The sequence below is a fragment of the Diplotaxodon limnothrissa genome, linkage group LG15 (genome assembly GCF_057381915.1).
Source record: "Diplotaxodon limnothrissa isolate DT_005_m linkage group LG15, D_limnothrissa_male_GT1.1, whole genome shotgun sequence".
Taxonomy (NCBI): Eukaryota; Metazoa; Chordata; class Actinopteri; order Cichliformes; family Cichlidae; genus Diplotaxodon; species Diplotaxodon limnothrissa.
In genome coordinates this window covers 31304577-31316878 of record NC_140610.1, presented here as the reverse complement: position 1 = coordinate 31316878, position 12302 = coordinate 31304577, and the positions used below count along the sequence as shown (strand labels likewise).

General features: G+C 41.3%; 1 protein-coding gene across 4 annotated transcripts in view; it reads left to right on the top strand.

Annotated features, from left to right (window-relative positions):
- enah (ENAH actin regulator) overlaps positions 1–12302 on the top strand; it is a 149102-nt gene that overhangs the window by 51387 nt on the left and 85413 nt on the right. For 2 of the 4 annotated variants that reach the window (XM_085372731.1, XM_085372729.1), the window contains exon 1: positions 930–1753. The exons of 1 other annotated variant lie outside the window; for it this stretch is intronic. In XM_085372731.1, coding sequence (XP_085228857.1) covers positions 1740–1753 — 14 coding nt within the window. In that variant the 5' untranslated portion in view covers positions 930–1739. Of the gene's footprint in view, positions 1–929; positions 1754–11690; positions 11807–12302 lie in introns of those variants that run through there. One more of the 4 variants, XM_085372733.1, reaches the window with a different exon arrangement.

Sequence of the window (12302 nt, the reverse complement as noted above, 5' to 3'; positions counted from 1 at the left end):
TAGTAGCTTTCAGATCATTCCTGTACTTCAGTGCAATCAGGCCCCCTAAATAGCAGAGTACAGTAATTCAAGGCTGAGAATGTTCACATACTTTCATGCAAATGGCCTTTGAAGGCCTTTACTTTTTAATGTAGGCAACTCTGAGATTTTCGCATTGAGTTTCAAATGTGCATTGTTGAATCGATGAAAGGTTCCAATTCAATCCTTCAGACTTCCTTCAAACCATCTAGGTTATGTCAAATCCTATTGATCTGCCCCTCTGATCCCTGTACAAGAACTCTCTTTGTACATAGAAAAGTTTGAAATATGGGAAAAGTGAAACTTCTGTATACTTTCACATTTGTGCACTTGAAGCAAGTCACAGTCTTTAGTGGTCTGATTGTTAGAGGGGGCTTTAGATGCTCTAGAGATGATCTAAGATGTATGATCTAAGGCATTAAACCTACTGTGTGATGACTGCTGCAGTGTTTACCTGTGAGTTTACCTGGGGGAAAAGACATTGACTGTTTTTAATTTAGAAATGCTTTATGAGCGTATTTCCCCGAGTTCAGTATTTTGTCAGTGAAAAATGATTAGAGGGGGGAGGGGAGGGAAAAAAAACCCTTTAGTTTCAGCAACCTGAGTATGAACCTGAGCATGCTGGCTCTGTCATGGCTTAATGAAACGCAGGAAGGGGAGAAAACTACTATTAACAGTCGCAGCTGTGCTTTCCCTAATGTGCAATGTCAGTGTGCTGAATGGAGACATCCCTGCTGCATCGTTTCACTCTGAGGGGAAGGAAGAACTAGTTTTATGTCGTGTGTTTCTGTGATGCAGCAGAGGCAGAATGTCAGCAGCACCTCTGTAGACCTCAAGTGTGGTGTTTTTTTGTTTTTGTTTTTTTGTTTGTTTGTTTTTCCTTCTTTTTTGTTGTGGTTTTGTGTAATTATAAAGCCGTTAAAACATAAGCTGCTCTGTGACTGGAATGGCCTTAGCAGATGGTCTAACTTGTTGAAGAGATGTAGAAGGGCACAAATGTCTCGGTTTTGTTTTCACTTTCCAATCAGACTGTTTAAACTGTAAGCAGAGTGGGAAAACTCCCAAAGACTCTCAGATATCGGCACATAATTGTGGATTGTGTCCTTCTGTTTGCAGAACGTCTACCTGACTGGATATCCTAAGAATATAAATAAAAAGTCTAATCCAATGGATTAATTTCATTTGACAAAAAACATTTTATTTTTTTTTGTCCGGGTTTTTAAAAACCTATATAAGGATTTTAACGCTCGTTTTCAGGTTCCTTCTTTGGTAATAGATGGTAAAACATGTCTTGGAGTTGAACCTTGAATTGGGAGACCATTGACAGTCCCCCACATGAGCTAAGCTGATGTGTGCAGGTCACAGTATCTATTTTTGGACTGTAGAAAAAGATTCTTTAACCCCTGACTCATTACACTCCCTACATGCCCCCACCTAGCTGCTCCACTTTTAGCCCAGGCTCCTGTGAGGTGAGTGAGTCCGGGTGGGTGTATGGGCTGAAATGGGGAGGGGGTTACTTCCAGCAGGCCTTGTGGTTGGGTGGATGCCCGTACTCTCTCACTTTCTCCCTTGTGGAGTCAAGTCAGTCGTGGAGCCAGGCCAAAGCAGCTGCTCAGTCAGCTAGCCTGTGGAGAAAGTGGACACTAGACCAAACTTTCCCAGCGACCGATTTTCTTGTACAGTTGGTGGAAGTGCCAGATTGAGCGGTTACCAACACCAGGATGACTCGTGATTCGTAAGTTTCAGCCGGCCATAGCAATGGAGCCGATGTAGGATTTCGGGGTTAACCATATTAACCATTTTCTATGTCTTTACCTACAGTATTATCATCTCCAAAGCAGAGTTGGCAAGTATTTGTAGTATAGACTCAGGGAAGTGTGATTATTGTGGAGCTCAGTCTCTCTGCCCGTCTACCTGTCTGGCTGAACCATTGCCATTTACCATGGACACTCAAAGTTCAGCTGAAACGCTCACTGCAGCTGTTATCAGCATCCACAAATTCATTCATTATTCGGAGCCCCCCCATCTAAAAAAGCTGCTCTCACCAGTTGAGGAGCTTTCCTTTTTATAGAACTGCAGTAGCTGTTAAACTCAGAGTCCAATCAGAGGGAGTTTGGAGCTCGGTTACAGGATAGGATTCATCTCTTCGTGTGGTGACAGGGTACTTTTCTCCTTTGCTGCTTCTAGAGCTGCCGTTGTTTTTCCTAAAGGACTCTAAAAACCTCTTTGCAGGCTTGTCCTTCTTGGGTTGTTGTTAAAAATGTATGTGATGGTGACTCGGGGTATTTTATCTCTGTGGTGATAGTTCACCTCCTCTTGGCAAATATCTGCTGTCTCATTAGTGTGAGGACTGCTGATTTGTGCCCTGTGAATCTGCTCGCCACATCATTTTTATACCCTTTGTTCCACTGAGCACGTCTCCCTTCATTTTCATTTGGATGCTTGGCAGCATCAAAGTGATTTCCAAAATGTGTTTCACTGTAATAAGTGGAGGTAATGTAGCTAAATGAGTGATTTTAAACTGGTATTTTGTTCAATGTCCCCACATTCACAACACTGCAAATTTGACTTGGCATCCATCTGCAGATCACCTGCTGCCCCATTTTTCTTTTTTTTCTTTTTTTTTCTTTCTAGAATGGTTCACCCAGCAACAATGACATCATTGTCCAGGCTGGACATCAGAAGCATTGCAGGTCAAATGACAGCAACACAGAGTTATGCTCCCACCCCACACAGCACCGTGCTGTTCTGTTATGTCTGTACTTCAAACCTCAGACCTAAATCACCACTGAAGGCAACAAAAGCAAACTGCTTTATCTTGGAATTTTCACAGACCAATAAACAGTTTTGCTGTTAAACTCCAGATATTCATGTTGAATATATTTGCTACTTGGTTATAGCCAAAAATCATAGTCATTATAATTTTGTTCAGTAATGTAACCTTGATTATTCAGTAACTTCACAAATGGCATTTATTTATCATAAAAATGTCTTTTGATATTTACTTTTTCCTTTGATGTTGATACCTTTTAACTCTTATGCCTAAAATCTGACGTGTGTGCCTGGTGCATTCTTACTTATGTGTCTAAGTTTGCAGTGACTCTCTTTATCCTTTGCTATTGTTTTTGATTTATGTATGTTTTGTTTTGTTTTATTTTTGTTGCATATGTTGTTTGTTTAATTTAAGACAAAAAAAACAATTAAATGAATGAGAGGTAAAACTTGAGGGGGTAGGGACATAAGTAAATACTTCTGCCTACTCCTTTTCAAACAAATAATGGAATAATAGTTTGTAATGATTGTGAAGGCACATGTTTGAAATAAAAATGAACTGAACTATTGCTAAACAGCTTGTAATATGCTTGAATGTCATATAGCCATTAGCTGGAGAAGGCTTGGGTCCAATATGTCAGAGTGGATGACAGCAGAATTCAAACAGAGGACTTTTACATGGTACAAAACTGCTGAATGCTGAATCTCTTGAGTAAAACACTCAGTCGATTAGTGTTTTCTTTGTGAGGCACTTTGATCCTTTTTTTTTTCTAAAACTGGGGTTTGTGCCACAGGTTGGTGCAGAAGGTCAAGGTGCAGATGAGAATACCAAAATAATGAAAAAAAGTCCCCACCCAGCATCCGCCTTCTGCTGAACACTGTCGGTTTCAGGTTTTTCTCCTCGGTCCACTCATGTAAAATGATCCATGTGCCTTTCAGTGTACCTGAAAACATCCTGGGAGAGGTATGCAAGGACAAAGGCTGGTTTTTCTTCAGCTGTATTCCACTCAGTTTTGCCGTCTGTGCAGTAATGCGAAGCTATCTGTGTACTGCGGCAGTGTTCTCACACCCTGTGTGCTGTGAGAACCGTGACTATACTCGTATATTGTCTGGGATTAAATGGACCACTGATATCACTAGTTTGTCTTGTGGACAGACCTCCTTAGCAGTCTTAGCGTACCTGCCTGCCACTTGATCTGTAGCTTATTAGCCATTCATATCCCTTGAGAGACATGCATGTCTGTGTTTCAGCAGCAGGGTGTGTGGGGCTTTTTTGTTTTTGTTTTTGTTTTGGGTCCTTTTCCCAAATTACACGAAACTGCTTGATTGGCTCAGCACAAGAGGTTTCCACCATGATCCAGCTTTCTTGTCTTTTCTCTTGCTATATTTCTGCCCCTCTAGTCTGTCACACTCCCTGATGTTCCTGGGAAACTGTTTGGTACCACATTAATTCATCTTCCTCTTTACTAATCACTAGTCTTTACAAAGCTGACTCAGTCACTCATGACAATATTGTTTGTAACTTTGTCTGTCATAATACAGAAACAAAGACTGTTGGCCAAGCAGAGACTAGCAGCCATGTAATTTTTAATTTTCTTTGACAGTGTGTACTCAGAGTTACCGTGACACTTTGATTGTCCCACACACCAAGTCAACTAAACTTAGTAGTTCATGTTAGAGATTTTCTTGGAAAAACAAAACCAACAGTAATAAAATATTTGATCAACTTCATGTAATCGTCAAGGTTTAAATTTTGTTGCTTTCAGCTAAAGTTCTTAACTTCAGTGATTTGTTTCCAAGCCGTACCAAATGCTCCTTTTATTTAAACTTTTTCATGAAGTATAACGGGGGTGTCTGTCCCTCAAGCCGTCCCTGCCTCTCTCACTTTGTTTCCAGAGCGTTCAGCCTTAGCTGTCACTATGATACACTCATTTCAAATCTATTTTCTAATTTTCCATCCTGCTCTCTCCTAAAGAAAATCTTCCACTCTGTCACCTTCAGCTTCTCTTGTCTTTTTGTTAGTGCCATCTTTTCCACATTATACAAGGTCTCACTACCATAAACTAACTCTACTTCTGTTTTGTCGCTGTTGCACCGGTCTCCCTCTCATTTACATATATGTATTCTGTCGTGCTTCCACTGACTTTCATTCCTCTTCTCTCCAGAGCATACCTTCACCTCTCCAGGCTCTCTTCCACCTGCTCCCTACTCTGTCTACAGAGCAGCGTTGTCGTGAACATAATATTCCATGTAGACTCCTGTCTGACTTTATCTGTTTTGCTGTCCATCACCAGAAGCTGTTGATTCCTGATGTAATCTCACCCCCACCTTGAAACCATCTGTTACTCCTGCTGTAGACATCGTCTTCTGTCATCATACATGCCCTGCACCACCTGCACATAGTTTTCTGCCACTTCTGACTCATCCACAGTTCCTCTCTTTACTCCCTTTCATTGTGTAGTGAATCACTTTTATCCATCTGTAATTACTACAGCACTTCTGATACAACACACTATAGAGAAGGCCATGCATCTTCCCACTCTACAAGACTGTGTTAAACAATCTATTGCCCTCTCTCATACACACCTCTGTACCTCCACAGGTATGTTGTCTGTACCACCTGCTTCCACTCATCATCCTCATCACCACTTTTTTTTTTTTTTTTTTTTTTTTTTTTTTTTAACCGACATTCCTTTTCTTATGTGCTTCTCAGCACACTGTCTTCACTTGTTAGTACATCTCCATCACTAACCTTAATCTGCTGTACATCCTTTCCAGCTCGATCTCTCTCCCTATCCCCTTACTCCAAATCCTTTTCTCCTTCCTTAGTGTTCAGCTTCACATACAACTCACTGTAAGCCTTGTCCTGTGCACTATAACAAGTCCCATTCAGACTACACATACAGCGAATCATACAAATGTAGGTATTAGGCTCAGAAGGCCAGTCATACCTCACTAAAAGCATTTGGAGTTTAGGTGTGACTCCATTAAGTTAAAGCAAGTGTTCACGACTTCATAAGAAAATTCCTGATGTGAACTGGGAGACTGGGGCTGTAGAATGATCCATAAAATGTTGTTGTGTTATGGTTAATTTGAAGCTTTACTGTCCAAAATTTTCAGTCTCAAATGTCCTGCCTTGATCTCTCGGTAATCCCAAAACTGACTTCTTCTAGGAGCTTTAGTCACCAATTGAACTATTTTGAACATGGCAGTCTGCTATGAACGAAATCTCTCCAATACTCCTATAATACTCCTACATATGACAGTTTCAGAAAATTCTATTCAATTCAATTTTATTTATACAGCACCAAATCCCAACAACGGTCGCCTCAAGGTGCTTTATCTTGTAAGGACCCTACAATAATACATACAGAGAAAAACCCAACAATCATATGACATCCCTTTGGCGACAGTGGGAAGGAAAAACTCCCTTTTAACAGGAAAAAAACCTCTAGCAGAACCAGGATCGGTGAGGGGCAGCCATCTGCAGCAACCAATTGGGGAGAGAAAAGGAAGATGGGACAAAAGACATCCTGTGGAAGAGAGCCAGAGATTAATAACAAGTATGTTATTAAGAGGTCTATTAACACATAGTGAGCGAAGAAGAAACACTTAGTGCATCATGGGAATCCCCCATCAGCCTATACCTATTGCAGTATAACTGGAGAGAGAGATAGATAGATAGATAGATAGATAGATAGATAGATAGATACACAAAAAAATTAAAGCTCCCTTTCTTCCTCACGCTCCTCTCCTCTTAGTCAGCTATAGTTGTTTTTTTTTTTGTTTTTTTTTTCCCCCTCTCTTGCCTGCTGAGGCAAAAAGTACTGCTGACCAGCCTGATGATGTCATCCTCGTCCCTCAGTAACACACGGACACACACCCACATTAGGAAGAGGAGGCTGTTTGTTGAGTGTAAATAGAGAGGAGGGCTGTTTCAGCACCAGCAGGAGAACTGCTACGATTGATACTGTACGTTTGATCATGTGATCTCCAGATTGGATTCATTTAAATTAGAAGTAGAAAGTAAATACTCATATTTGATGAAAACCCTGCTTTATTTGTCCATATTGAAGATGGGCTTAACTCATGTTACTTTAACTTGTTTAACTTGTTAACTTGTTTAACTTGTTAACTTGTAACTTTAACTTACTTTAACATGTTACTTTAACATGTTACTTTCTCATGTTACTTTAACTCATGTTACTTTCAACAAATACATTTTCTGGAATCATTGCTGGATCCTGTCACAACCTCTAAATATTAATTTCTAACATCAAAGGGAGGAGGACTTCTCTCCAGAGTATAGTTAATGATTAGAAATAAGTAAAAGTACCATCTAATTCTGTGATTTGACTGATTTTATACTTTTGTTTTTTTTTTTGTTTTTTTTTTGTTCTATTTCTTTGAAAAAGCCAAGGTAAATCATGCAGCTTTGGGGGATTTAATACTGGACATTTGCAAACAATAGAGGTCTTAATTCTTAATTTCATTTTCTACTGCCATTTATCCACCCCTGACTCATCGTTACTCTGCTCTGAGGAAACACTAGCTGCTCTGTTAAAATGTGTCACTGTGACCTGTGCCTCGACTCACAGGTGTCTCTACAATGTGTAAAGCTGGTGTGACTGAAACTTGACTTGTACTCTGTTGTGGACACAGACAGCTTAGTAGTCATTCTGGTTATACTACTTGTGCATGAATTAAGTTGCCTTTCACACATGTATAATTGATGCATTGTAATTTAAGCTCTCCAGGAACAAACCCGCACAGTCATAAAAAACACCCTGCTTATGTAAAATGCTTATGACAGAAAATTTTTAAAAAGGAAAATGAGACTGGGCAAAAGCAGTTCAACGATTTTGTCGTAGTTAATGTTGAATAGTTTATCCACTAGAGGGCATCTGGTGGTATTTCAAACATCGCTACAACAACCAGCTGATCCGAGCAGTAAATGAGTAATCCACGACTTGTTGTATCAGTAACACAAGTTTATTTTTAAACATTGAAAATCTCATATTATCCCAGACGAACTACAGCTAACAAATGTTGGGCAAATCTCTTTGTGTTGTGTGCCTGGTTACATCAGCTGGTATAACCGGTATTTTGACATCTCCAAATACTGGTATCTCTGTCAGCCTTAGAAATCCTGCATCAGCTGGGCTCTGTTGATGACTGCTAAATATTTGTCTTCATTACTCACTCTTCTTGTATTAAATGTAAGACTTTGTGAAACTGACACTGTGGAAGCCGTTGTGGTGTAGCTATAGTTTGGGAGTTTTGTGGTATACAATCTGTTAGCATTGTTCTTTTCAGTGTATACAGTACAATGTGTGCACGTCGCTGTTTTATTTAGCTTTTGAAATAACTGTGTGGGACGTAGCTTGCGGTTTATGAGCTGTGTGTATGTTTGTCTGTGGCATTTGAGCCACCTGTACTCGGCAGCCTCCTGCGGTGACACAACCTGAAATGGCATCAGGCCTCGGGGGAGACGAGATGTGCTGCTCACTTCATCTCTTTCTTCTCCTTCTCTTTCTATTAGTAGAGCTATTTGCAGCATTTCTTTCTTTTTCAGAGCTTACACTGCTCCTCTTTTCACCTTTTCCCGTTTCCCTGGATCCCAGTATTACTAAAGGTTCTATACAACTAAAGTCTTAAAAGGCACATTATGCTTTTCCATATTTTTTTGTCCATTGTTGGCATGGTGGATGCTCATATTAAGTTGGCTGAAGTTTCAGCATGTGTACAGGTTATCCATGTGAGCCAAAAGCTCAGGCTTCAGAGTTGTTGTTTTTTAAAAAAAAAAAAAAATTTATTCATGTCTTCTCTACTTCTGGCTGTGATATTATAGAGAGGGATATCCCTACTATGGTCATCTCAGGCATGCAGCCACAGCTTTGAGAACAGCAGTCCCACCCACCTGCTGTTTAATCTTTCAATTTGTGAAACAGTGAAGCATAATCGGGTAATGTAAAGGCAGAGGTACTGCACCAAGACGCAGTTTAAGATAAATACATGGGAAAAAGCTGAACTGCCAGTCATTCAAAGCTAATTAACTGGAGTCTAAATATAAAACTGCGGCGATGGAAATGACCAGAACAGGTGCCCTAAACAAGGTTTCCACACTTGCTGCACATCTATAAGCCTCTTGGCAACCCACCTCCACCCCTCCTCCTCCTTTATGCTGATATGACTGTTGTTTAAAGGCGTATCTGTTGTTGTTGCCTACGCTGTTCAGTGCTGGGTTTTGCTGCTGTTTTCTGTTCTCTGGAAGTTTTTGTAAACACACAGTTTGGAGTGTTTCTGAACAAAATAACCTCGCCTCTTTTGTAATTCTGAGAGTGTTGTTAATTGCCAAATTACAACCCTGGATGTTTTCAAAGTCACTACTGGCTGTAGTGATCAGCCAAAGTCATTTGTAACGGGTGTTCAGATAGAAATAACTGATAGCTTATTACAGGTGCCTCACACTGCCCTCTTCCTCCTCCTCACCCCTCCCAAATGGATTGTAATAGCTTGTGATGTGTGAGCATGGTTTCGGCAGCTTTTGACTCAGTGCTTAAGTGGAGTGTGACAAACTGCTCTCTGCATAGACCTTTCATTCGTCAAGCCCCGTTTTCCAGGGCACATGCTACCTCTCCCTTTAATAGTTCTGTCTTACACTGGCAGCTGTACTTTATGGACGAACCGGAATTTTAATGTAATTATATACGTCTTCATATTTATTTATTTTTTAATCTAAAGCTGTATATCGGACTTTATAAATGAGACAATGACAGCGTATGTTTGTATGCCTGTGTTGTGTTGAAGTGCTCAGTTTTTCAGTGTTGCCTCAGTGTCTGATTTCATGTGCTGAACCAAAGCGCATATATGCATCTCCTCCAGCTCTTGTTGTTCCGACCTCCAAGAGTACAGTCTGCCCTTGGAACCCTGTGTATTTTGTGTTTGTGTGTCTGTCTCAGTGTATTTTTTTTATACATTCTGTGTCCTGCCCTGAAAGCACATGTCAGCCCTTCTGCGCTGATAGAAATTCGCTGCTTTATTGAGGCTGATTTAGTGCCTGTCAAGCCAGCTGTCCAATGGGAAATAATTTTTAAAAAGTCCTTTATTTTCAGCTCTTGTAGTATTTACATCCACTTTTGAATTAGTTTGTAGCCTTCAGGGTGAAGCACGACTCTAATTTTAACCCTGAAAAAAAGGAAAATGTGTTCAAGTCGATCATTTATCACGACAGCTGCTCAGGAAGACACATCTTCAGGACTGGAAAAGGCACTGTCAATCATGTATAGTAGAAATACATTGATACATTTGTTTAAAATGGAAAAAAGGCAGAGGTTGTTTTTCTTGTTTATATTCATTTACAGTCTGTTCCTAAGGAAAAAGAATTTTTCCAATAAAGATATGTGTGATGAAAGGCACATATCTATCTCTAAATGAGCATGAAATCGGCCCTGCAAATTTATGAAACTCAATTCTAGACATAAATGCCCCAAATTGATTGGACACTGAAGGTGGTGAAAGGTTCAGTTTCCAGCTGTAAACTACTTGATAAGTTAATTTGGTTGGCATGTTTGTCCGATGGTTAGTACTGTCACTTCACTGCAAAATGATTCCTAGTTCAAAGCTGGGGCTTTTCTGGCAGGAGGTTGCGTGCTGTGAATCTGCTCTTCTACTCCTTTTAATACTTGTAACAAAACAGGGGGAAAAAAGACTCCCAAATTCCCAATTTAACATAAAAGTTGGCATAGCAACCAATACAACCTGGTACAGGCTGCAGAACAGCGAATCGCAGCACAGCAGGAAAGCCCAAATGTCCCCCCCCCCCCCCCCCCCCCCCACCCCCACCCCACAGTATATACAGATTCTACTTCACATGAGCCTTTATAGAAAGCTGTCGCATGTTCCATCCAATATTATGTTTGATTAGGAGCGCCAATGCGGGTCATTTTGACTTGTTAGGTAGATTCATAACGTATGTATGTTGATGTTACATTGTTCGGCACAATGCCAGCTGATGATAGCTGAAAGTGAAAGAAAGGATTTTAGCTGTGCCGAAGCAGGCCAGGACACTGAATAAAGAAATGAAGAACTTTGCGTGGTCGCTGCGAATGTCTGCCTCCTGTGACAACAGAGATGGAAATATTCGACTAATCCTTATTCCACATCCGCCATACATCACTACATCTGGCTGCTCACTCTCTTTAGTCTATTTATTTAGGAGAGTGAGAGAGCAGAGTTGGGTGGGTGGGTATATGGTGAGAGAGGGAGTGTGTGGATGGTCACAGCGATAAAGTAGAGAGGGAGGGGAGGGGTAGATGAAAGAAGGGGTGATCAAGTGAGAGACAAAAGGTATGAGATAGATGTAGCAGAAGCGGCGAGGGGAAGGAGAGCGACAGATGTAAAGGATACCTCCCTTCATGCCCCAGCCCCCGCTTGCAACCTCCTGAATTGAGCCGCTGTGAACTGCTGGATCCCGCCGTGTGGATTTCTCCACAGCAGCCTCTTCCACAGGAGCGCAGGAGTGGGCTGTGCAGGAGCCTGTTGCCTGGATACCTCTGCTGTCGCTACGGCGGCGAAAAGCCAAGACCAAAGCGTGCGCGTATTTGCTGGCTGGTGCCGCTGCCATGGGAAAAACACAGCTGGCTGACTGTTTAGACGGTTCCCTCGCTTGCCGACTTGCTGGCTGACTTGCTGTCGTCGCATGTACGCATAAGGAAAGAATCACCCTGAGAAGGGGACTTTAAAGAGAAGGGGGAGGGGGGTGGCTGGCACCCTGCTTTGCATGATGAAGAGAGCTGTTTGGTAGCAGGGATATTACTTTGGCAAAATTGAAGCAACTGCAACAAGAGCCGGAAAGGGCTGGTAGGGGAGAAGTCACGCTTGGGGCTGGCTGAGTTACTTAAGCAGGAAGGCTGTGGGCAGCTATGCAGATCCAGTCTTCTGGTCCACAGTCCAAAGCCTCCAGCTTCATCCTCAGTCAGAGATGTGTACTGGCCTCCAAAATGGAAATCCACCGGTACGTATCTGTTGTCACAGACTTAGTCCTGCTGCTTTTGTGCTCTTTCTATAGGAACCTTAAACGGAAACTGCTGCTCACTTTTGATCGATGGGAAGAGAATGCCTCATGCTTCACCAGTGACAATTGTTGTTGATTTGGTGTGCTCTTATCAAGTTATCTAGTCAATTTCAGAATTAGGATCATGAACCAAAATCTGACATACTGAACACTTCAGCATGATTACAAATGATCAAATGAAACTTTTAACCCAGATTTATGTCTGTTGGAAAACTAGGTGTAGGTAAAGGGGGGCAGTAGTGCTCATTTCCAACTCTATACAGTGGGGCAAAAAAGTATTTAGTCAGCCACCGATTGTGCAAGTTCCCCCACCTAAAATGATGACAGAGGTCAGTAATTTGCACCAGAGGTACACTTCAACTGTGAGAGACAGAATGTGAAAAAAAAATCCATGAATCCACATGGTAGGATTTGTAAAGAATTTATTCGTAAATCA